A 24,050-nucleotide genomic window follows, 5' to 3' on the forward strand; every position below is an offset into this window, starting at 1 on the left:
GTCCTATGGAGAGGTCCACGTGGCAAGAAACTGAGGTATGCCAGTGGCCAATGGCCGGAGGAACTGAGGCCGCTGTGAGTGAGCTTAGAAGTGGATCTTCCCCCAGTCGAGCCTCCATATGAGACGGCAGCTCTGGCCGAGAGCCAGATGGCAACCTCATGAGAGACCTTGGCCCAGGCACAGAGCAAAGCCCTCCCAGATTCCTGATAGATAAAATGATGAGATAATAAGCATGTATTGTTTTAAGCTGCTTTGGGTGGAATTTGTTATGAAGGAAAAGGTAACTAGAGTCTGGATTCCAATGATTTTCAATGGAAAATAGGATAAAGAAACATGAAGAAACAATCCAAACAAATCTGTTGCATATTCTTCCATGAGAAAGAAGAAAACACTTTATTTCAGTAAAATTAATACCCTAATAGATATTTTTTAAATGTACCAGACTATTTAAATATAACTATTATGAAAAATGCAATTGAACATGCATGCCAAAACATAGATGTAATCATGTTGCTGCTCTCCTTAAAAAGGAAGTCCACTCCAAGCTTTAATATGGCCTAAAATGCCCTGGTATGTTATGGTCCCTGCTGGATTTATCCCTAGCCAATCCTTCCATCATGTTCCATGCACCATGTCCCTACCACCCCCAGAGCACAGCCCTAGCCCTTCCCCAACCCTGTCTTTTTACAATACCCCATTCCAAGTTAAAAATAACAACAATGATAATAATAGCAAAGGAACTACAAACAGTCTAGGAATAAATACAAGAACAAAGAGGGGGTAAACAATTAGGAAATTAATCACTGATGGAGAATATACACCTGAAAAATATATGACCTCTAAGAGAGGTAGAAGTAAAAAGAATAAGTCCGTAATATGATAAAGAATACCAGGCTAAACCAAATTGTCAGCACAGACACACCAGACTCTCTAGTGGCTAGACATATTCCCAGTAAAATCAGGAACAAAACAAGGATAAATGGAAATATCTGTTGAACAGAAGAAACAGGCCTTTCTAAAACCACCTTCCACGTGTTTGTCTCTTTGAGAACCTTCTCCTATTCAGGCATAGGACTTGGATGAAGCAAGTGAGGCCTCTAAAATGTAAAATTTAAGGATACACTCTCAAGGCTGGGAAAGTGCAGGGTCGGCAGCTGCATGACCCTGGCAGTGAGCGCCTCCTTAACTTCTGTGCCTTAAGAGTCTCCCTTGCCTCACACTAGGCCCAGTCCTACTCAAATTCTCCCTCTTGCATCTTCCACTAGCTCTTTCCTCCTGACAAGCTCAAGCCTGCCATTTACAGCCAGCCAGCCCATCAAGAGAACTCTGGATTTCTTAGGAAGAAAGTAAATAGCAGCCCCTGTGGCCCACATGTTACTGAGTGTTCCAACTTTTCTCATTAACTAAATCCTATTCCAGCTTCCCCAAATCTTCATTGCTATTTCCAAGGAAATCAACTTTATAAATTCCCCATACTCAATCTCCAAAGACTAGACTCTTTTATACACACAACATATGCGAGAAAGTTAAAAGTGGGGAAGTCAGTTTTTAGACATTTCTTATGATATATATATATAATTTTAGGGTCTCAGAGAACACCTTTGTCCTAACAATGTCGATTGTTTTCTCTAGTTCAAAAAACGTTAAGAGTAAAATGAGATAATGTATGTGAAAACTGAAAGTAAAACTATTATGTAAATGTCAACTATGATTCGTCACTATTTCCTTTTTATTGAAATGGGGCAATATTACAAGAGGAGAAGACTAGCTTTTTTTTTTTTTTTTTTTTTTTTGCGGTACGCGGGCCTCTCACTGTTGCGGCCTCTCCCGTTGCGGAGCACAGGCTCCGGACCTGCAGGCTCAGCGGCCATGGCTCACGGGCCCAGCCGCTCCGTGGCATGTGGGATCTTCCCGGACCGGGGCACGGACCCGTGTCCGCTGCATCGGCAAGCAGACCCTCAACCACTGTGCCACCAGGGAAGCCCAAGACTAGCGATTTTTGAAGTAATATGAAAACTTAGTACATAGAGCTTTGGTAAAGCTGAATGAATAGTGCTGCAATAACTTTAAATCTACAGAAGACATCGCCCTAAGGCCTAAATCCAGGTGTTATCTTTCTATGTGTTTACAGAAATAAAAACCGACAGTAAAACAGTCCATTTTAATGTGTTCCATAATGTTTTCTTCTTTGAGAGGCAAGTTCTTGCCGATGAACATGTTCTGAGGATTGTCATACTTAAGCCTTCATCTATGTAATCCTTTTACAGATAAATCCATCTCAAAATGAGGCAATTTTACTGAAACTAAGCTATTTGCATAGTGTCAAGGTAGGCCTACGACACACATGAATAATCTAATTTACAGTCAAGAGTATAAGATATTTAAAAATACAACAGCCTCAAATTGTTAAAGAGAATCAGATATCTCTATCTTATCAATAAATTTCTGCCTAAAATATCACTTAGTTTTAGAAAGTATTCCTAAGTCTGATAATGATCAACATCTATGGAGTAACCTTTCTAAAATTGTGACGAGTAGGCTAGTGGTTATACTACTCACCTAACTGCATCATTGGTCTCTGAAACAGCTTTCAGGTACTCCTTCAAATAAAAATAATTAAAGCAGTATTTCCGAATCTTATAGCCTCGCCATCGCCTCTGAATCTATTGAATTAAATAAAAAGATGAAATATGCCAGTGAACATTTTTAGTGAAAACATTAATAATTCTTCAAAATCAAGGTAATGATGATGACTCCTATCAAATAAAGTCTTAGGCTTTTCCACTAATATAACAGTTGCAAATATAGGTTGTACTCATAGATTTATTATAAAATATTATAAAGACAAAAACATACTATAGGTTACTATAATTTTTTATAATACTTATCATTGTTTTACAAATACTAAATGTGAAATTAACTATTGAAAGATCAAAAATTTGCTTTACCAATTCCTAACTCTTCTGCTTCCTGACCAAACATATTTTTTGTTTTTCATAACCAACAGGCTTGAAGATTGTATTTCATCTCATTGAAATCAATGTTTTTAATGAACTTTTTTTTTTGGCCACACCATGAGGCTTACAGGATCTTAGTTCCCTGACCAGGGATTGAACCCGGGGCCATGGCAGAGAAACCACCGAGTCCTAACCACTGGACTGCTAAGGAACTCCCTTTAATGGGCTTTTTAAATTCAGTGCTATCAAAATCTTTAAACAAAATGTTGTCTTGTACCTTCATCATGACATTTTAATACTTCTTTAATAATAACAGTAGGTAACATTTATTGAGCTCTTATTATGTGTGAGGCACTATTCTAAGTGTTTTGTTTGTATGTACGCATTTAATCATTAGAACATTTCTATGAGATATTTACAGATGAGAAAACTGCTGAAAAGAGAAGTTATTCAATTTTCCCGTAATTACTCAGCTATTAGTGATGGATTCAGGAGTCAAATTAGGACTCAGGGGGCCCATTCTCTAAACCATTGCAATATAGAACTGTGAACAAAGTGAACTGCAATTTTCAGTGAACAAATATTTCTGTTGAAAGTATCTTTTTCTCTTTTTTGAGAGGAGAGGAGTGTTGGTGTCTAAGAAAACATACTTAAGTGGGCTACTAGATGCCTTAAAAGCCCCAGTAATCATAAGAAGAATCAATCTCTTTAAGCTCTATTTTTGCTAATACAACCTCTATTAGAAAAACTCAAAACAAAAATTATAATGTATAGATCCTAATTTTGTGGAAAACCAAAAAAAACTCAACTTCTTTAAAGGAGCAGAAGAAGAAGAAATAGAAAAAATTGAAAAAAATGTTAACTTAGCCTTGTATAAAGACAACTTCATTCTCTAAAATTTTCCAGCAGTTTCCATATATTTATGAATTATTCACATACTATGAACGATTCTTTTTCTGGATATGAAGTCCTTCCAATGTTTTGCAAAGTTAGCTAGGCTAGGAACACACATCTTTAAAATTTATTTTTTCATAGGAAAAAGTAATTAATAAGAGAATGAGCCTCAGTCCGTTGGGTTTTATCCCAAAAGCCTATGATTTTTTTTACTAAATATGCTGAGTTTAAAATTTTTATAACCTTGAATGCTGGATCTATAAGAATAAACAGGAAAAATATTTTACTTGAATTATGAGCCCTTATTTTTCTCTGTTGTAAAATATGGCCATTTAAAAGGTATTTTACAATCTGAAATATTAAATGTGAAGACTTTGAAGAAATGTTTCAGTCAACCTCCCAGTATGAGAATGACTAAAATAACTGAAGTTATGCAAAACCACTTATCTTACTGTTCTTATTATAAGAAAAATTAAATCAGAGAAATTAATTCTGCAAAGTAAAACTAAGTAGAATAACAAGCTAGTGTAACGATGTTATAGAATGTGTCTTTCTAAATATTTTTCAAATGATCTTAATTTAGAGCTTAATTATTTAAATAAAGAAAAATTAATTTTTCTAAAGTTCTATACTCAGTTTAGAAACTACCTCCCTCTAATTTGACCAAAACTGTATTATGGCTGGCAAAGAGACAGGAGGAATTGATACAAAAACCATTTTCCTAATGAAAAAGAATAACAATTGTAATATGTATATATATATATATATATATATATAAATTATACATGTGAATAATGACTATTTTCCTGGCTTATTTAATTTAATCATTACAGTATCATTCTGAAGTAGAGATTATTAGCCTTCTTTGATAAAAGAGGAAATTAACACTTAGAGAGCTTAAATAAATGCCTTGGGTCATACAGCTGGTTGGATGGCTTCACATGAATTTCAGCTTACTTTTATTGCATATATAGTATTAATTGTATTAAAGACAGGAACAGTTGTAAACAAAACTACTGATAGAAAATCCATCATTGGCAATAGAAGTGACTCAGGAAGCATGGGAAAATATTAGGATATCATACTGTTAAGGGATGGACTACCTATTACATGAAAACACCACTGAATTTTAAATAAAATAAGATTAAATGTGCCAGAAAACGTAAAACATGCATGCTGAAGTACTGAGAAGGAAAGATGGAGGATGGTGGTTTATGATTAGGTCATGGCACAGTAGTGGAGATGCCCACTTGGAGAAAAGAAGTTGAAAGGGCAAACTCTGAAACTGGCTGAAAAATCTGTGCCAGTCGGAAGGGAACTAACAGAGGCCAATGGCATGGGCTCCTTCCCACTCCACACTGAGCAACTAAAGAAACAGCACTAACCACACCCTCAGAGTCCACCATTAAGCTCTCAGACAGTCTTCCAATGCACCAACTCCTTAAACATCTACCCCAAAGCATGCTACGATTCCTTTCCAAGACAAATCCTGGTACTCACAACTGGGTATTAAAGCTCATAACAGGTTAAGGGATGGTTAGGATAACAAATTAAAACTCATCCACACTGAAGTATAATAATCAACGTTTCAATGCCTTTGTTAGAGGGGAGTGAGTGAAAACAGCTGGAAGAAGCTGGGCGTGTGAGTGGGTGAAGATGCCGCCATCCAGTGAAGTAAAGAATCTAAAATTTACTGAACTCCATGAATGTGCCGGGTATTAGGCTAACTGCTTTAATCCTCATGGTAACCTTGTGAAGAGGGCATGATCTCCATGTTAACAATGAAGAAACTGAGGTTAATAACTTGATTAAGGTCACAGCAATACCAGTAAAAGAGTAAATGACAGAGCCAGGACACAAACCCAGCTCTGTCTTATTCCAAAGCCCAGGCTTTTCCCACTAAAGCATCTGAGGGATGTACTGTATAAAGAGAAAGAGTGTGTGCAAGGCTCTTTAATATAAAAGACACCATTTTCTTACATTATAGGGAGCCCAGTTTAACCAGCATCTAATTGATATAAGATACAAATAGCTGAGATTCTACCATACTTCCTGTTATAGGAACAAACGACATCTTAAATTTTGCCTATGTTTCCTGCTGATATCCCAGTACTAGTGAATAAACTTAATTTCTTTTTAAAACAAAGTACTTTCAAGAGGCAAAATGACTTTTGATAACAAAATGACTTTTTGATAACTTCAAGGTGAGTGGGTTACGACTTCCAAAAACGGGCTAGTATTCATGCCCTTCAAAGTAATTAGCAACTTTCAGAAGTGATTGGTATAAAACAATTATTGTCATTGATCAGCTCTGAATAGATAATTTTAAACAAAGTCATTGTGTGCTCAGCAGATTACAGCTTGTTAACGGGCAAGTTCTAAATGACCTCTTAAGCTAGTCAAATCAATGATGCATATTCCTCATTAAGTAACATCAAAATGTAAGTGGTCTTATAAATAATGTTTATTTTAAGCACTAAAATAAATGGCAAAACCTTGATATATCAAAAGCCATCTGTTCATAGAAAAGATTTTCTCTCCATTGGGTTTATTATTATTCCTCAAAATTCATAGTAATCTTAATGTTATCAAAAGAGAGAAAAAATGTTTTGGCACCTAAAATTAAATTTAAAACGTGAAAGACAAATTCACTGATGATACCCTTCCCAGGACTAATGCTCTAAATGTATATGAGAGCATATAAATAGGACACATCATAATTATACTTTTACTTATTAGAATGTTCAACATTCTAGAAGACTATGCAGTGAGCACAGAAAGGTGGGTTTACTAAATTTTCAAAGATAGGGTGTTTAAAACTAGTAATATCACAGTTTTCATTCTCAATGCCACTACATTATCATGTCAAAAACATACCTATATATATGTTATATATGTTATATATATATATGTTTATATGTTACTCTAGTGGTCCTCTTGTTATTATAGTCCTTTTTTTCCTTTAAGTGAGGATTTCTATCTGAACTAAAATGTCTTGGGGCACTAATTTCAAGTCAAATCATTTAAAATAACTGCAACAATAAAGGATTGGTTGAGACACCCATGAATACCATTGAGAAAGTACATGTGATTGATCAATAACATGGACAAGGTTTCCAGGGTAAAAGAAATTCTACCTTAAACAATTAATTACATCTGCAGTTCTTTAAAACTCTCTAAGTTTTAGATTATTACCATTTTTCATTCCTCACAGATCTTTGAAAATGAAAGGAAAAAGTCTGTTGGAACATATTTTTCAAGAGAGATCTCCAAGATACTACACGTTAGCACTTCTTGAAATCTGCATTCATATGACATTGTTCCAGTTAGGATTCTAGATGTGTGAGATGACCCAAAGGAGGCTTTTCAAAGGAATTGCAAGGAATCAGTAATGCTTAGAGAGTTTACCTTTGTTAACTTCCAAAGTCTGTGCCAGATTATATATCCTCATTAAGTTAACTTTATTGAAGACCAGTATATTCTAAGAGTTAATTTATAAAGGGAGAGATCCGCAGTTGAAAAACAGCAGTCCTAGTAACTATTTGGTGGGGCTTCTAAACTTTTAACAAAGTTAAAGTCCTCTTTTCTTTCTACTAATTTTTCAGGGTCCAAAACAGGTAGGGCGGAGGTTCAAATACAACCAAATTCAAATTTTTGGATCACAAAAATCTATGTGATCTGCACCTTATACTCCATACAGGAAAGAAATGACAGATTCTCTTTCATCGTTTGCTACATCCTGTACAAAAATCCATTTAAAATTGTAGCAAGAACGGTGTTTTACCTGAGGTTATGATAGATGACAAATCCGGATGCTAACAATAGCAATATGTGAAGACCACAGCTTAAACATTCATTTATAAGGTGACATTTTTCATCCTAAGCCCCATCCAATTCTGCCTACAAGGGGAAGCACGTGACACTGAATTGGGATGTCTCAATTTGGTTTTCAACGAATTATTACTAAATTTAGAATTCCCTGAGTGAAATGTACTACCAGTAAGAATGCTCATGAATTACCCGGGTCATGGGGTCAGGCAACCAAGAAAACCAGAGTGTAAGCAATAAAATTTCCCTAACAGCTCAGTCGAGGGTTCATGTAGTTGCTCTCATCCAGATTTCTGAAGAAAGGAGAAGACGACTAGAAGTAAAGGCAAGTCTATATGTGACCAGAAATAACAGGAATGTGGGTACCAGACCTCTTGGGTTCAATTCCTAACACTGTCACTTACTAGCTATGTGACCTTGGGCAAGATACCTTTCTGTGATTCCATTTTCTCATCTTTCAAATTGGAATCATAATGATACCTACCTCAGAGAGTTGCTCATGTCAGACAATAGTTAAAATATTTAAAATACTTAGAATGGTGCCTGGAGAGTGGTAACTGCTATGCAATTGCTAACTGTTGTCATTATTATTTACCAATGTTCCTGACTTACCAAGATTTGGAGTTACGTGGTATTGCAATCTTGTTCTTGCATATATGCCTCAGAGACATATAGCTCTCACTGGCGGTTGGTTTGACTAAGGTATACTCAGGTATCTACCAGCTATATCCATTCACGCTTGGGTAGTAAATATGAGAATCTGGAACCATTCTATTGGGGAAATGGGGACCTCAAAGACACAGTTGAGGCTGAATGGACGTATCCCCAGAAATGGAAGAATTAGATATAAGACATGTGCCACTCCATACAATAGGCTTCATCCTGGATGCGGTCAGCCAGTAAACAAAAGCCATAAAGAAAAAAAAATCGTAAATGTCGAGAACCACGAATCCAAGTACTGGAGAAAAGGAACAAGTAAAAGACCTTAGGATGGATGAAATAATTCCACTAAACTGCACTTTTTTTTGCTACCTGTGGATATTTATAAATGGGCTTTCTACACATGAAGTAATTTTGCCTTTCGTCTTTATAGTATTAGAAAACTGATTCTCCAAGCCCTGTGTTTGGAGGGTCTGAAGTGACACCCAAGTGCTTACGTAGATGCTCAGTAGCATTAGAAATGGAGGGTCAGTTCTGCGCCAGGCTGTAAAAAGATACACAATCGTACATCTAGACGGAACAGGGAGAGAAAGAAGTTGAGTAGATGAATCAACTCATGACATTTGTATAAGATACTAAAAGCTGTTCAAAGAGTGAGAACTGAAAAAAAAATTGGGGGGCCAAATTTAAACGAGATCCACAGAGCAGCAGCCAAGATGCTGGAGGAAAAGCAGAACCTTAACCTGGAGTAAATTCAAATTAAAGACCAAAAAGGCAATAATGTGTCGCACGGAGAAACGGGAGGAGCAGGGCCCCAGGAGCTAAGATAAAAATTTACTGAGCAATTGACTGCTGTATTAATTGACTGTCACTGGCCTAGCTGCAAATCAGTCGCAGGGGTTCTGTACAGGCACACTGTGGGTTCTGACAGCAGCTGATATCATCGCAAGCCTCCTTCAAGCTTGTACTTGTTACAACATTTTGGCAACGTCACAAAGCTCATGAGGTCTTCCATTCACATATGAACTGCACTGACCAAATATTACCTTCCCATGTCCCGCTTATCCACACCACCTAGCCTAGTCGGGCACTCAAAAAAGCCTTAAAGATCTACCAGCAAAGGCTTAAATAATTTCCATGAAGGCCGCCAAGGGACCTAAACAAAGAATATTTAAAACAAACAACTTTTTTACTCCTTGTTTAAAAAAGCATGAGCCAACGTTCATTGATTTATTCAGGGACATTTATTTAACAACCTAGTATAAGCCAGGAACTGTAGATACAAAGACTAAGAAGATAGGATCCGGGCCCCAAGAGACTTACAGTATTTGGTGGGGGAGGGTGGACACAGGCATGTAAATTAGTAAGGATAATAAATTGTTACAGGTTCTACAACAGAAGTATGTTGATGGTAAAGTAGGGACATTAAAAAAAGGAGAGTGATCAATCCTACACGGGTAGGGGGATGGTAAAATCTTTAGAGAAAAGGTGACCTTTTAAAAAATAAAGGCAGCAATCAAGATATGAATATCTATGACATTAAATAATCACATACATATAATTTGTTCTTCATTATAAAAAAGTGACATCTATTTAGGAATGGATTAGCTACAAATGAAAATTTTAAATTCCTTCTCTTTTCAGAAATGCTCCACTAGCCTCTTTGACAATTGAATATAACTTGTCATGCTAGTAGTCAATAGTCAAATACATAATTTGCAATTGAATCAGTATATGAGGCAGAGTAAGACAAAAGTCTTTTATTTTCTACTGTATGATTTAGGTGCATATATAAAAATATATCTGTCTGAATATTACTGGCCATATAGATTTCTGGTAGTTATCTGTTACTCCTAGAAATTCTTCCACTTGTACACTCACTGCCACCCACATTTTAATCACTTAAAGGGTAGCTCTTTTGAGCAAAGTTACTTCATAGCTTAAAAACTGAAAAGGCAGAGTTGTGGCTAGTAGAAGTAAAACTTCAGCTGCTGGTATCAAGCTAGGGTTGTAATCTTCAGATGTGTATGCCATGAAGGTATGTGGACCACACATTGGTCTCTTCAGCCTCTCATTCCCACAGAGACAAATTTTCAGAGCACCATCTTGCAAAAAATCCACTTACAAATAGATTTGTCCAAGTCCATTACAAATAACTTCAGTTCCAGTCATGTGATCACTCAATGCTAAAAATTAATCTTTGTTAGGTAATCACATCAGCCTCTTGTGCCACCTGATTCCTCATTACCAAGTTACCAAATTAACTCATCCAAACCTCTGAAGGAAGTCTTTGAACATCTTTGTAGAGAAGGGTTTCTATTATAAATTTCCCACAGTAGTATTTACATCTCCACAGAGCCTCACAAAAACTCCTGAGTGTCTTTAGTGGATCATTTCAACCTCTATGTAATGCTCAAGTCTTACTTCCCTTTGCTTTAATGACCACTGCATTCCCACCTCTACTGTTCTCTCCTGGAATGTGTCAAATAAAAAGCAAATATGGGGCTTCCCTGGTGGCACAGTGGTTAAGAATCTGCCTGCCAATGCAGCGGACATGGGTTCCAGCCCTGGTCCAGGAAGATCCCACATGCCACGGAGCAACTAAGCCCATGCGCTACAACTACTGTGCTCTAGAGCCCGCAAGCCACAACTACTGAGCCCGCGTGCCACAGCTACTGAAGCCCGTGCTCCACTACAAGACAAGCCACTGCAATGAGAAGCCCACGCACCGCAACAAGGAGTAGCCCCCGCTCACCGCAACTAGAGAAAGCCCATGCGCAGCAACAAAGACCCAATACAGCCATAAATAAATAAATAAATTTATTAAAAAAAAAAAAAAAAGGAAAGAAAACAAATCAGGACCTAGCAAGGAGAGACTTGATTTGAAAGAATTACTGCAAGAAAGAGGGGGTGAGTGATTCCTGCAGCGATGGAGGTGGACTATTGCGATAAGGAGAATCTTTGACCGTAAGATTTGCAAACATGGCGAAACTTAGGCAAAAGGAGTTTTCCTTTTCATAGGAAGGTGTGAACAAGGCTGGAAAGAACCTGATGTGGGGAAGTGGGATAAAAGGGTGGCATAATCATATAGGAGATCTGAGAATGCTTTACCCTGAAGCCCATCTCAGGAGGAGGTACTAAGGAGATGCCGTATGCTGGCTAAAGTTCAGGGACCTAGGGGAAGGAGAGAAGCTTAAGCACAGTTTGGTTAATAAACATGTTTTTTCCAGTTGACCAATGGAGACAAGCAGTTCAGCTAATCATTTGTGAGGTTAGAAAAATGGGAATTTGGGGGACTGTGTCTGACCTTGTCATAGGTAAACAAGGGGCCATCCACAGCTAAGTCATATGGGGAAGGGTGGGTTTCTTTGCAGTAAGCTGTTTCCAAAACACAAAAGAGTTGGGGGGGGAGGGGTTTAAACTTTGCTGTTTTCTAGGATCACAGGACTTAGGGAGAGTTCAACATTGTCCGCTGATTTTAAGCAAGATGAGGTAACCCTGGGCAACACTATTAGGTGTGACCGATTAGGACCCTATGGGGCCTTCCCAGAACTGACACACACCCCGCGACCTCCATCTGCCTCTTGTCTGTAGAGAAGTTTTAGCCTCCTAGGCCTTCCCCAAGTTCCAAAGAGTAAATTTAATCAGAGAAATGAGAAAATGCAGAAAGAAAGGAAAACAGTCAAGCAAGACAAAATAATAATAGTTTAGCCATTAAACAAAGTTAAGGACCTTTAGTTCCTCCTCAAGGACTATAGATAATATTCTGAGCCGTATGCTTTGAGCTGTTTTGCAGATACTGAAACCACCACCAAGCAGAAGAAGTTAACTGTATGTTGCCCGCAAGCACGGAGACCCCAGGCCGGTTGGAACCAGAAGGTTGATGATGTTGACTCCTGATGACCTCACCACCAACCAATCGGAAGAATGTTTACTAGCTGATCACAAACCCCACAATGCCCCTCCCTCACCCTGTCTTTAAAAACCTTTCCCTGAAAGCCTTCAGGGAGTTCGGGTCTTTTAAGCACTAGCTACCGGAAACCCTTGCTTGGTGCCTGAAATAAATGCTCCACTTTCCTTCACTACAACCTGGTGTCAGTAGATTGGCTTTACTGTGTATGGGCAAGAGGACCCAAGTTTGGTTCTGTAACGTTAGGAAATGTAGCTTTTAGTATGATGTTAGAATAAGTCAAAAACACTGCTTTCTCAATGGCTTGGTTTGATATGAGTTTCTTAGATATGCCCAGTCAAGGTAAAAGGAATCTTAATGATTCAAGCCAGATCAGAATTCAATACAAAATTGGGGGCTAAATAATAAACAAGAAAATGCATTTTTCTAACCCTGACTCCTGTGCCTCTGTCTCCCTTGGTGACCTATGGTGATCTATGGGGACATCTAAGCCTCCTGCCATCAACTGCTTTAGGTCCTCCGTCATCTATTGTTTTTTACTTTGCAGACGTATCTGACAAAGGGCATGCAGGAAAGAAAAAAAATCTAACACTGTTTTAGGCTCAGAGGTTAAGTCTTTGGCAGAGCTGTACAGAGAATCAGAATCTCCTCAATTCCCAGACTCACGCATTCCCGTTAAAAGAGGAAAGCCACATTATTTTCTTATATTACTGAATTTCTAAGAAAGGTAAATACAGACCAGTGCATCTGGAGTATCTGCCTCTGGAAAAGAAGCAAAAAAGATCTACTTCCTCTTCTTTTTTCCCCTTACACTACAGAACCACCGAGAGGTGGACGGATACTAGAGATCTGCCCTGGGCTGGGCTCCAACACACTCACATCTGCATAGGAAGGTCCCTTCCCAAAGCAGTGTAAGTCAGCAAAATAATGTTAATTCAACTTGCCTTAGTTCAACACAGGACTTTCAGAAGGTATTTTACTATCTTTCTTCACCCAGAATAAAATCTGTTATTAGCAGAAGCAAGAATTAATAGATTAATGAGAGAGAATATAATAGGGTAACATTAAAACACAGGTTTTAAGGACGTTAATGAAATTCACTTAAGAAATTTCCCCATTTATAATAGCTTCACAATTAAGCTAAAAATCATACTGTCTGATACAAAAGAAATTATACTTTTGTCGTGGCTCTTCCCCAAATCTCAGCAGAAACCAAGGAAGCCTCATAATCGCTAAATTCAGCTTCCTATTAGGCAAATAACACATAAAAGTGAACACAGAAATGATAGAAATAAAACTTCTAAGCTGGAAACTGACTTTATTACTGTGAAATCATATGAATAATTTCTAATTGATTTGTATTGGGCAGGAATCTTATATTCCAGAACCATGCTCATCTATTTATCACAATATTTTATATCACATATGGAAACTAATACATTGCTTCATTAATATTTACAGTCTTTCTCTAGTCATGGCTCAGAGATATTTAACATTCTAAAACATAAGCATTGATAATTACATGTTTTACATTTTACTCTAATTTTTAACCCTGCCAAAACTATTTAGTACAACTAACTTTTAAACTATGTACTCTTTTCTCTCTTTACCATTAGCATATCAATCAAATTTGCATTATACTGGTTTGCTCATTTTATTAAAAGCGAATTCAGGGCACAATTGACTTTTCATTTGTTTAACAAGTGAAGAAATATTTACCCTGACAGCCATTGCATTGTAGAGATTCATCTTCATAGTGTAATATGCTAACTGTGAATCGAGAAAAAAAAAAGATGGCATATATTTTAGTTTTACACAAAGACAGTGCAGCCTATTTTTACATATAAAAGATAAGAATCTTTATACATAATACATAATAAGAGTTCTATGCTTAGAAAAATGAAATCAAACTTTGTATTGAAGAGATAGGCTTCCTAATACATAATGCAGGCTTAACCAGAAAAATCTATGGTAGTCAAACTAGGAGCTAATGGAGATATATGACCATAAAATGCTCTCCGCTGAGTTTGATAATCAATGGTGCTCTACTGAGAATAGAATAACAAAGCAGAAATATTCACAAGTGCTGGTGACACGTAGTATTGTATGATTTATTCACTGGGGTTCTTTTAGCCAAAACTCACAGAAACATAAAAGGAATTCATATTTCAAGACGTCTGGTTTAATGAAAAATTCAAAGGAATGCTGTCTTCAGTCGAAATCGTTCAAGGATATGGATGCAGGGATGGAGCAAAATTGTGCCTTCCAACCATCTGTACAAAATGTTATGTACTTAGCTGCCTCCTGAGTAATCCTTGGGAATTTTGTTTCATTTAATATTCATTTTAACACCATAAAATCATAAATACAATGATATCATGTTACAGCAAATCCCCTGACATAATGAAGACTTCCTAAAGACTTGGTTTCTTTCTAATACAGACACATTTGTCTTTTAATGCACGAATCTCTGTGACAGTAAATAATCATTTAGCAACATAGCTTATTTCAATGAAAATATTGCTTTAAATAAAACTTCCACATCTGCTCTTTCAATTAAAAAGACACAATTAACATAATTCATGACAGTACAATAAACATTGAAATACATATTTTTTCCACACAAAATATACCTTTATCCATTTTATTCAGTCAAAACTCATCAGACTAATATAAACTTGAACTTAGGTAATAGGTGTTATGTTTCAGCAAAAATCAGAGATAAGTGCCTTAGCCTTTTATATAGGGGTTTTCTTCCTCCCTGCAACAAACAGGAATTCATATAAAAGGGTTTCACTGTAATTAGTATTGTTTGAATTGCCTGATCTGATCCACAGCAAACTGTCTGTGGAGAGCAGCAGGGCTAGATTAGTTATCAACAGTCTGAGCAGTTAGTAAACAGTTGGTTGCAATATGTTATTTACAAATGAACACAATGATGTTACTTCATTTTAAATTCTCTTTCTTCGTTATGGCAAGCAAGGCATAATTCTTGGTGTTTGAGGTCAACTTAAAATATTTACTTAGAGTATTTCTTCAAGGCAAATATAACCATTAAATATTTTTACACAGAAGAAACATATTGGAAATTATATATTCGAGAAAGTTGGGTTCAGAAAAAGATATTGTTTCTTATCTTTTTTCATATTGCTGTTCAGTCAGCAGCAGTGAGCATTAGCGAGCTTTCAAGCCACAGACCTGAGTTCAGGTCCTGACGTTGCTCTTACCAGCTGTGCGGCTTGAACAAGTTACTTGAAGTCTCCCAGTCTTGACTTCTAGCCTTACAAAATGGGACATCACATACTCCATGGAGTTCTTGTGAAGAATAAAATGAGATCAGGTATTTAAGGTGCTTGGGACATAGCTGATGGTCATTAGGAAAGGGATTATCACTGTTACGCATTTTGCGGCTAAAAGTATGTGATTTAACTATAAGTAAAATTCCAAACGGTATAAGAGGTTAAATTTTATTCTGAACAAAGAAGAGATATAGGTTTGAGCCTAAGAATTTTGAATTTTATAGTTAAAAGGTGGGAAAGCACTTTGATTCCAGGTTATCATTCTCATGTGAAGCACAGACAGATGTTACATTGACTCTCAATTCTATAGCCCAGATCTGAAAGTACCACAAAAACATCTGAGAAAATATTGTATGATCCACTTATATGAGGTACCTGGATTAGTCGAATTCACAGAGACAAAAAGTAGAATAGTAGTTACCAGGCACTGGGGGAAAAGGAGGAGCTAGTGTTTAGTGGGTACAGAGTTTCCCTTTAAGATGATGGAAAAGTTTTGGAGATTGTTAGTGGTGATATTCGCATAACAATGTGAATGTACTTAATGTCACTGAACAGTACAGTTAAAAATAGTCAAAATGATCAATTTTATGCTATATATATTTTACCACAATTTTTAAAACCACTAGAAAATAATTTGTGAATGTGAATCATGCATTTCCATAAGCTATCTATGAGACACGTTAGATACTTTGAGATTTTGTAAAATACTGTCTCTATATTTCTATTCTGAGCAATGATGATTATTTGTTATACTAATATTTGTTCTTTTGGTTACATGAGTAGTTAAATTATAATTCATACTAAAACCCTGTTCTTAATATTATTTTCCAGGATTCTGTCCTAAAAGTTTTCTTTTTTTCTTCCATTCCATGGAGTTGGATAAGCAAATATATCACAGCTACTAAATATTGATAACATATCCAAGAATGACAGACAATAGTAATTCATCAGCAGAGAAAAATCCCCAAATTTTCCTTACTATATATTAATTTCCTATTTTATCATTAAGGTACCAAGTCTATTTTAAAGAGGAAGACTAAAGATCTGGGGTGAAAATCAAGCATAAAAGATGATAGTTTCAATGTAATGAAAACATGATGTTCAATTATAGATGTTTCCCAACTATTTGTTGACTAAATGAAGGAAGGGGAAAAGAGAGGGAGGGGGAGAAAGAAAAGAGGGAGAGAAAGATAAACAGAATTGATATGTTGCATTTAGAACAGATAGAGTAGGAAGAATTCCTGGGATGAAAATCGCATTTGAACACTAAATAAACCACTTGTTGGCCATATGGCCCTTGTCATGTCACCTAGCTCAATTTTCAGAAGGCTTCTGAAATTTTTTCTGGAAGTTGTATTCCTTTTAAAATCGATTTTCTCAGTTGTCAGTATCCATGTGGACCTTTTGGACAGGGCTGCTATCCAATGGGATTGAACCGTGATATCGATGGGAGCATGTCTTGTGTGTGAGTTTCCGTTTTTTCTACCAGGTGAATTACAGTGCAGGGGCAGGGGTGGGGATAGGTTAGAACCACTCTCTTAGAGGTCAAGTGACATTCAAAGCTCACTGCACCAGGTCCCAATTTTGTTCTCCGATCATCTCCCACCACGCTGCTCCTTTAAACCTAAATCTGATCAAATTATTATCTTTTCTTCTTCACGTCCGTGCTCCTACTACTCGCCTTGCCTAAAACGTCTTATCATCCTTTTCTAGCTGTCCAAATCCTCTGTGTCCTCACAAACATTTATAGGGGAAACCACCTTTTCTCCCCCAGTCTAAGCACCAGCAACTGGAAGAAGCTGCTGGCATTCTCTCAGCTCCAGTGGATACTTTCAAACCAGTAGGAAGTACTCCTTTAGAAGCAACAACAACTACCATGACAAAAACCCAAAGAACAAAAAACCTCACTGTTTACTCTCAAGCTTTTCACATTTATCACTCTCTCTCCCTTTTTGGTGTTGTCACCCGTCCTCAGGTCTCTAGGTACACTCTCCTCCTTTCCCCTCCTCGCCTCCCCTGACCTACTCCAATAATACGCCCTAAACGTTTTGGCACCAAGCTAAAGGTCTTATTCTTCACCACAACTCCTGCCGTATCTTAAGGCTTTCCAAATTCACATATACAACACACTCAATTACCTGCTCTCACTATTGCCTGCCTTTCCCAGTCGCGATGACATCCACTTCCCATAGCCATGTTCCAGACCCTGTGAACTAGTTTCTCCTCTTAAGTCTTAAACTCAGATTGCAAATTCTCCTCCTTAAATCCCTGATAGCTTAATTTCTATTAAAGGCTTTTCCACCTAGTAGACAGATCTAGTACAGGTATGTCCTTCTCCTCAGTTTCAAGTTCCTTCTTCACATACGTTTATATACAATGGCTACATTGATAGTTTGCTAATGAACATATCATAAATTAACTAATCTTTCCATTATTGTTGAGCATTTAGGTTGGAAACCAAGAAAACCTGAGTTTCAAACCGTCAATCATTTTCAAAAAACAGAACATTTAAAGTAATACATATTTATAATAAATTTGAGTAATACATCTATATGAACTTGACCAGATCAACTGGCTTTATTTGCTAGACTGGGCAATACAGAGGAAATATTTGCATTAAAGTGATGACTCTGGAAACTCTAGAAGCCAGGCACATATGGATAACAGATCTGGGGAGCCTGCACGTTTGTTATTTTCCACATCAGTGCCATCCTCATTTCATAATTTTGAGTATGATCATTAAAATGATTTATTATCAAATAATCACAAGTATTTTGTGCATATGCTTTGCCTTGTTCGCTGGCAACTGATACCAATCTGGTCGTTATCAACAGCTGATTGTTAAAATAACCTTCCGTCTTCTACACACACACAAAATTAAAAGCCAATTATATTATTTTTCACCGTTATTATTAATGTAATCTTCAAAAGCAAGTAAACTAAATCTAAATCATATTATTATAATGAAAATATGTTAGCAAAGTTTTAAATTTATATTAGAAAAGTCAGAGTCTTAAGTTATCCAGCCTTTGGTATTTATTTAAAAAGCCAGATCCTGAGGGGAAAAAGTAGATTATGTTTCAGTTTTCTGCTCTAACACTAAAGTGTGATAAATGTTGCCTCATTAACATATAACTGAATTGGAAGCCTTATAAAGAGATTTATAAAAAGAGTTGGGCTTATAGAAGGAGCATTCATTTATCTAATGAAGAGAAATAAAAATGTCCGTACAAGCAACCATGACAATCTCATCAGTTTTAAAAATAATGACTGAAATTTTATGTATTTTTACTATCCATTCAAAAACAAACCTGCTGGTATTTATGATGACAACGCAAAATGGGATTTGATAGCAGATGATATCCTTTGTTCCATTTAAGGTTAATAGGATTTCTTTCCATTGTTACTCTTTCAAATACTAATCAAATATGAAAACTTTGTGAGAAGAGCAGTAAAATGATAAGCAGTATATAAGTACTGTGAGCCTTTTCAGCAATAAATTAAATTATTTTTATAATTTGAAGAATAATCTATTTTTAATGAATATTATCTTTATAAATTAATCAGTTCTACCAGAGGCTATTAATATACTTTAACAAAAAGTTTTAACCAAGTTCTGTTAATGTGGTGTCATATATATGTTATTCACCAAATGATCTCAATTTAAAAACATAACACTGAGCTGTTTAGAACTACAGTTACATATCTATTTTCACAATAATGCATATAGAATTAATCACATATATCAGGGTAGCTGCTCTCAGAGTGTGGTGACTAAAAATAGTGTACTTGATATTAAACATCATATAAACTATATAATGGGGAAACTGAAAAGGATAACAAGATGCGTACTATTAGGTTATATTGATGTCCTATTAGGTTATATTGATGAATTCACTCAGGTAACGCTCGAAGTGTTAGTTTTCCGAAAGAGGGAGATGAAATATTTGAACATTTTTCTGGTACTATCGCCTACAGAAATAACTATTTTCACTTCACCATTTATGAAATAAAGCAAAAAGTGGTAAGGACAAGCTATATAGAACATTATACAGTTGAAAACAAGAAGGGGACCAAAACAGTAGGACCATTTGAGTATCCAATGGGAAGCGCAGGTTGCAGTAAAATCATAGCAGGAATTCAGCAGGTCTGCGATGCACGTGCATTGAACACACACACCAGGTGACTAGAAATCCACTGTTAATAAAAAAGAAGAATCAGAGCACATCCTCACTAACAGGGAAAGGTTTTTGAGGTTGTGAATCAACAGTCCTCGGTCCCTACGACGGACAAATTTGGGTTATGTTGCCAGATACGACAGCATTAAAGTCAGCAGGAAGACCTGAATGGACACTGAAAATTAAAATAAACAAAAACAATAGTCATCCAGGAAGCAAAAAAGAATCAAATCAGAAAAGAAAACCTGAATGGCTCTATTATCGTGGGTTAGTGATGGCACCATAGTGGAGAACGCATAACACTATAGGACTGGATAAGTTGACTGGTGCTGCTGTGAGAATTATTTAAAAGCTGGATAGAAATATTCTGGTATAGTAGAATTTTGAGGGAGGCTGTCTAAAAATACAGAACTTATCTAAAGAGATCCTAGGACTTCTGACTTTCCACAGTTCCCTTTGTTTGACCTTTGCCACAAGTGAGACTGTTGATAACTCCAAGTTTTCTAACAGTTTTCTCCTCTGCTTCCTGTGATATTGTATCTCTGTTTTTCTGTTTATAATCTACCTATAACTCCCTTCCTCTGCCTAAATCCTACTAATGCATTCCACAAGCCTCAATCCTTGGCCCTCTGCTCTACTGTTCAGATACTTTTCCATCAGGTAGAAAATCCTGCCATCTTATAATGATGGCTCTAAAACCTCTATCTCTAGCTCTGACTCTTCATCTAAAAGTCCTCTTCAATAAGCTTTTGTTCAGTGCTAATTATAATGTGCCAGACACTCTTCCGAGAGATAGCAAAATCGCCGTACAAGACACCACCACATGGAGGTGTCCTAACATCATCACAAACTCAAAATCTCACAACATCTTTTTGTAAAAGCTTCACTGCGTGTCCCATTCAGAATGTTTTCTTATCAACATCATGCTTTTGTTGTCATTACAACCATTAATCAGCTTTGCTGAGATAAAAATGCAGCTATCTTACTAGCTTATAAGACAAAAAGTTTATTTCTTACTCACATTGCACGTGGGCTAAGTCTCCCTGTGGCTGTGGCCCACAACACATGGCTTAGCCCAGAATCAATGAGATGGGGAGGAATCATTATTTTATGAGGAGGCGGGTAGGGAAGAATTTTTGGCAAACGTGGATACCAATCTACCAGCTAGGTTGACCATAGCGAAGTCTTCCAACTTATATCCCGGTGAGTTATTAATTTATCCAGTTAGCAAAAAATTCTACAGGCTTTCTATGTGACATTTACTGTGATCGTTTGAGATATAATAAATAGAAAGTCATTGCATCTCAGGAGCTCCCAAATAAGAGATGTAAACAAACAAATGGGTCACAGTGACACAAACACCTACAGGAGTAAAGCATGAGGAAGGCACACCTAATATCCGCAGTCTCCTACCATTCTATACTCAGCCTCAGGAGATCCGGAAGGTTAATCCGTAAGTAAAGTCTTGAAGGATGAATAGGGATTCAGACTAATGGGAGGCAGGTCAGAGTGAAGAATGGCATTCCAGGCAGAGTAAAGAGCACTTGCAAAAAACCTGTAGGGCATGGCGTATCTTGATATATCATGGAAAGTGGTTTAACGTGTCCAGAGTATGTTTATACAGGTTTAGCAAGAAGTGAGGTTAGATAAGCAATCATGAGACTATGAAAACGTGACATGTCATGTTGAAGAGTATGAATTTTGTGCTGTATGCTACAGTGAGGACAGTGGGCATGGGAGTGAAACTATCAAATTTAGGTTGGAGTCAAGAGATTTTCTGAGGGACAATGCAAAGTATTTGATGACTGATAAGAAAGAGCGGGTGGGGAAAAGAAGGTGGTGGGGAGTCAGGGATGACTGTGGGTTTCCAGCTGAATGGTTGTATCATTTACCTGAATAAAGGAATATAGAAGGAGGAACAGATTGGGGCTATCTGAGGGACCTCCAGAGAAGACTTTTAGTAGGTACTTAGCATATGGATCTGCAGGGATCAGGAACTGAGGCCCATCATCTAATCACCCTGAGCCTCCATGTCTCCGCCTATAAAATGAAGATACAACACCTGCACGTTCGACTTGACAGACTGTTACTGGAAAATATGAAACAATGAATGTAAAACATGTGTTTAAACAAGAAAGTCCTTTAGGGCTTCCCTGGTGGTGCAGTGGTTGAGAGTCCGTCTGCCGATGCAGGGGACACGGGTTCGTGCCCGGTCCGAGAAGATCCCACATGCCGTGGAGCGGCTGGGCCCGTGAGCCATGGCCGCTGAGCCTGCGCGTCCGGAGCCTGTGCTCCGCAACGGGAGAGGCCACGACAGTAAGAGGCCCGCGAACCGCGAGAAAAAAAAAAAAGAAAGTCCTTTAAAAATGTAGGAAGTTATTTTATTAAAGTCACATTCAGCTCCTTACCAACCTGCCGCTGCGCCTCAAATACTCTGAGCCATCTTGATCAACATCCTCATCATTTCCTGTTACACCACGCTCATTCCCAGTTTCAGACCTTCATTCACGCTGTTCCTAACCGAAATGGCTTTCCCTCTCCCCAGGCTATAGTCTACTGATGCCCCGAGGTTCAGCGCAAGTCTCACCTCTTAGACTTTTGGAGGTAACATTAACTTCTCACCTGAGCGCTTATTACTTGCCTGTGTGTGTTTGGTGGGGGTAGTGCCTTTTAAATTGACTTTCCTTTTTAATTAATTTATTTAATAGATAATATATTCACAGTGTTTAAAATTCAAAAGCTACCAAAGAGTTTACAGTAAAAAGTCTACTTCCTACGCTTATTCCTCAAGTTCTCTTCCCCCCAGGCAGTTAATAACATCAGTTTTTGGTGATCCTTCCCCAGACAAGCAAATTCAAATCAGTGGCTTTCAGATTATGCTCTGGTGGCTCAGATGACAACAGAGGCCACAGGGAAAGAGACCAAGCAGTTCTGTTTCTTCTGATTCCAAAATAGCTGCACTGTTTGTACTTATTTTACATACAGGGCTAAAAATTTTGCTAAATTTTAGTAACAGCAACTGTTACTAAAGTTTTAAAATGGCTAACTATACCATTCATTTTGTAGCCTAATATATACTATATGGCATTATTATTATTATTGTATTCATATACAGCTGTTAGGCAAAAACAAAAATTTATGCAGAATAAATTTGGAAATGGTGGTTTAAATAATTACTGTAGGACTATGTGTTCTCAGCCCTAAAATCTGAGCTCTGAGAAATTACACTGAGGGTGTGTGGGGATGATAAGAGGAGAGGTGTAAGCAGAAAAAGAGAAAAAATGGAGTAAATATTCCACATGCCTGGGAAAGAGCAGGGCGTTAGCTTTTGTAATAAGAAAATACGACACTGGGCATTCTTATTGCTCCTGGGAGGTGGCTAAAACTCTAGGGATAAACTTGGTGGCAGCTGTGGAAGAGACAGGATCCTAAGCACTAGGGAAGATATCAGCTTTGGCAAAAATTCCCTTCCCTTTATGTGGCCCAGTAGCCATGGAATCCTCCAAGGATGAATCCTGAAGGATCAAACACACACATGAGCTCGGACAATAGACGTCTTACGAATGAAGACCCGACAAAAGTAAGAATCTCTGCTATGTTGGCACTACTTAAGTCTCACAGGACTTCTGTATAAACCAAAGAAGGGAAATCTCCAATAATGACTGAGATTGAACTGCCTATCAAACCTATATATAAGGGTTTTGGAATCAAACCAAATTGGGTTTGAACTTTTCTCCACTTATCACTAACAGTGTATCCTTGGGGAAGTAACTATCTCTGAGCCTAAAATTCGTCATCTATTAAATGGTGATAGTATTCACAGGACCGGTATAAGACTTTAGTTGGTATATACATTAAGTATACAAAATGCTTAGTACAATATTTCACTTTCACTAGTCAACCAGTAAATGTCAGCTATTTTGATCTCATTCAATAATTATGTACTGAGATCAGATTATGTTATTTATTGAATCCTTATGTGCATTCAATGGCAAAAACAGATAAATAAATAAAACAGACCTGTTCTGAAATACCTTACAGATTAATAGATTTAAAAACCATCAAGAACCAATCTAACTGAGGAAAATCTCCATTTTTAATTGTTTTCAAGAGCGCAAAGATAATTAGATGCAAATCTGGAGAATAACTTGGCGATGATGCTGAGCAATACTCTTTTTGATCAAACCTAGTTGAGACACTAAAGTAACGAACAATTTTCTTGGGTGGCTCATTACTTGAAATTTTAAAGATATTTTTTCAGCAACTCCAACACCACTAGAACAAATATAGATTCCAAAGTTGAATATTTTAACAACAGTCACTG

At 37.1% G+C, this 24,050-nt stretch overlaps 1 protein-coding gene across 5 annotated transcripts in view; it reads right to left on the bottom strand.

The window, feature by feature from the left end:
- The window catches only part of SPATA17 (spermatogenesis associated 17), a 205,036-nt gene that overhangs the window by 151,171 nt on the left and 29,815 nt on the right, over nt 1-24,050 (bottom strand). For 4 of the 5 annotated variants that reach the window (XM_067729735.1, XM_067729737.1, XM_067729733.1 and 1 more), the window contains 2 exons: nt 13,969-14,019; nt 2,560-2,663 (listed from right to left, as the gene is read on the bottom strand). In XM_067729735.1, the coding sequence (XP_067585836.1) occupies nt 2,560-2,663; nt 13,969-14,019 (155 nt within the window). The remainder of the gene's footprint in view (nt 1-2,559; nt 2,664-13,968; nt 14,020-24,050) is intronic. The other variant, XM_067729736.1, reaches the window with a different exon arrangement.

This window comes from Pseudorca crassidens, chromosome 2 (genome assembly GCF_039906515.1).
Source record: "Pseudorca crassidens isolate mPseCra1 chromosome 2, mPseCra1.hap1, whole genome shotgun sequence".
NCBI lineage: Eukaryota > Metazoa > Chordata > Mammalia > Artiodactyla > Delphinidae > Pseudorca > Pseudorca crassidens.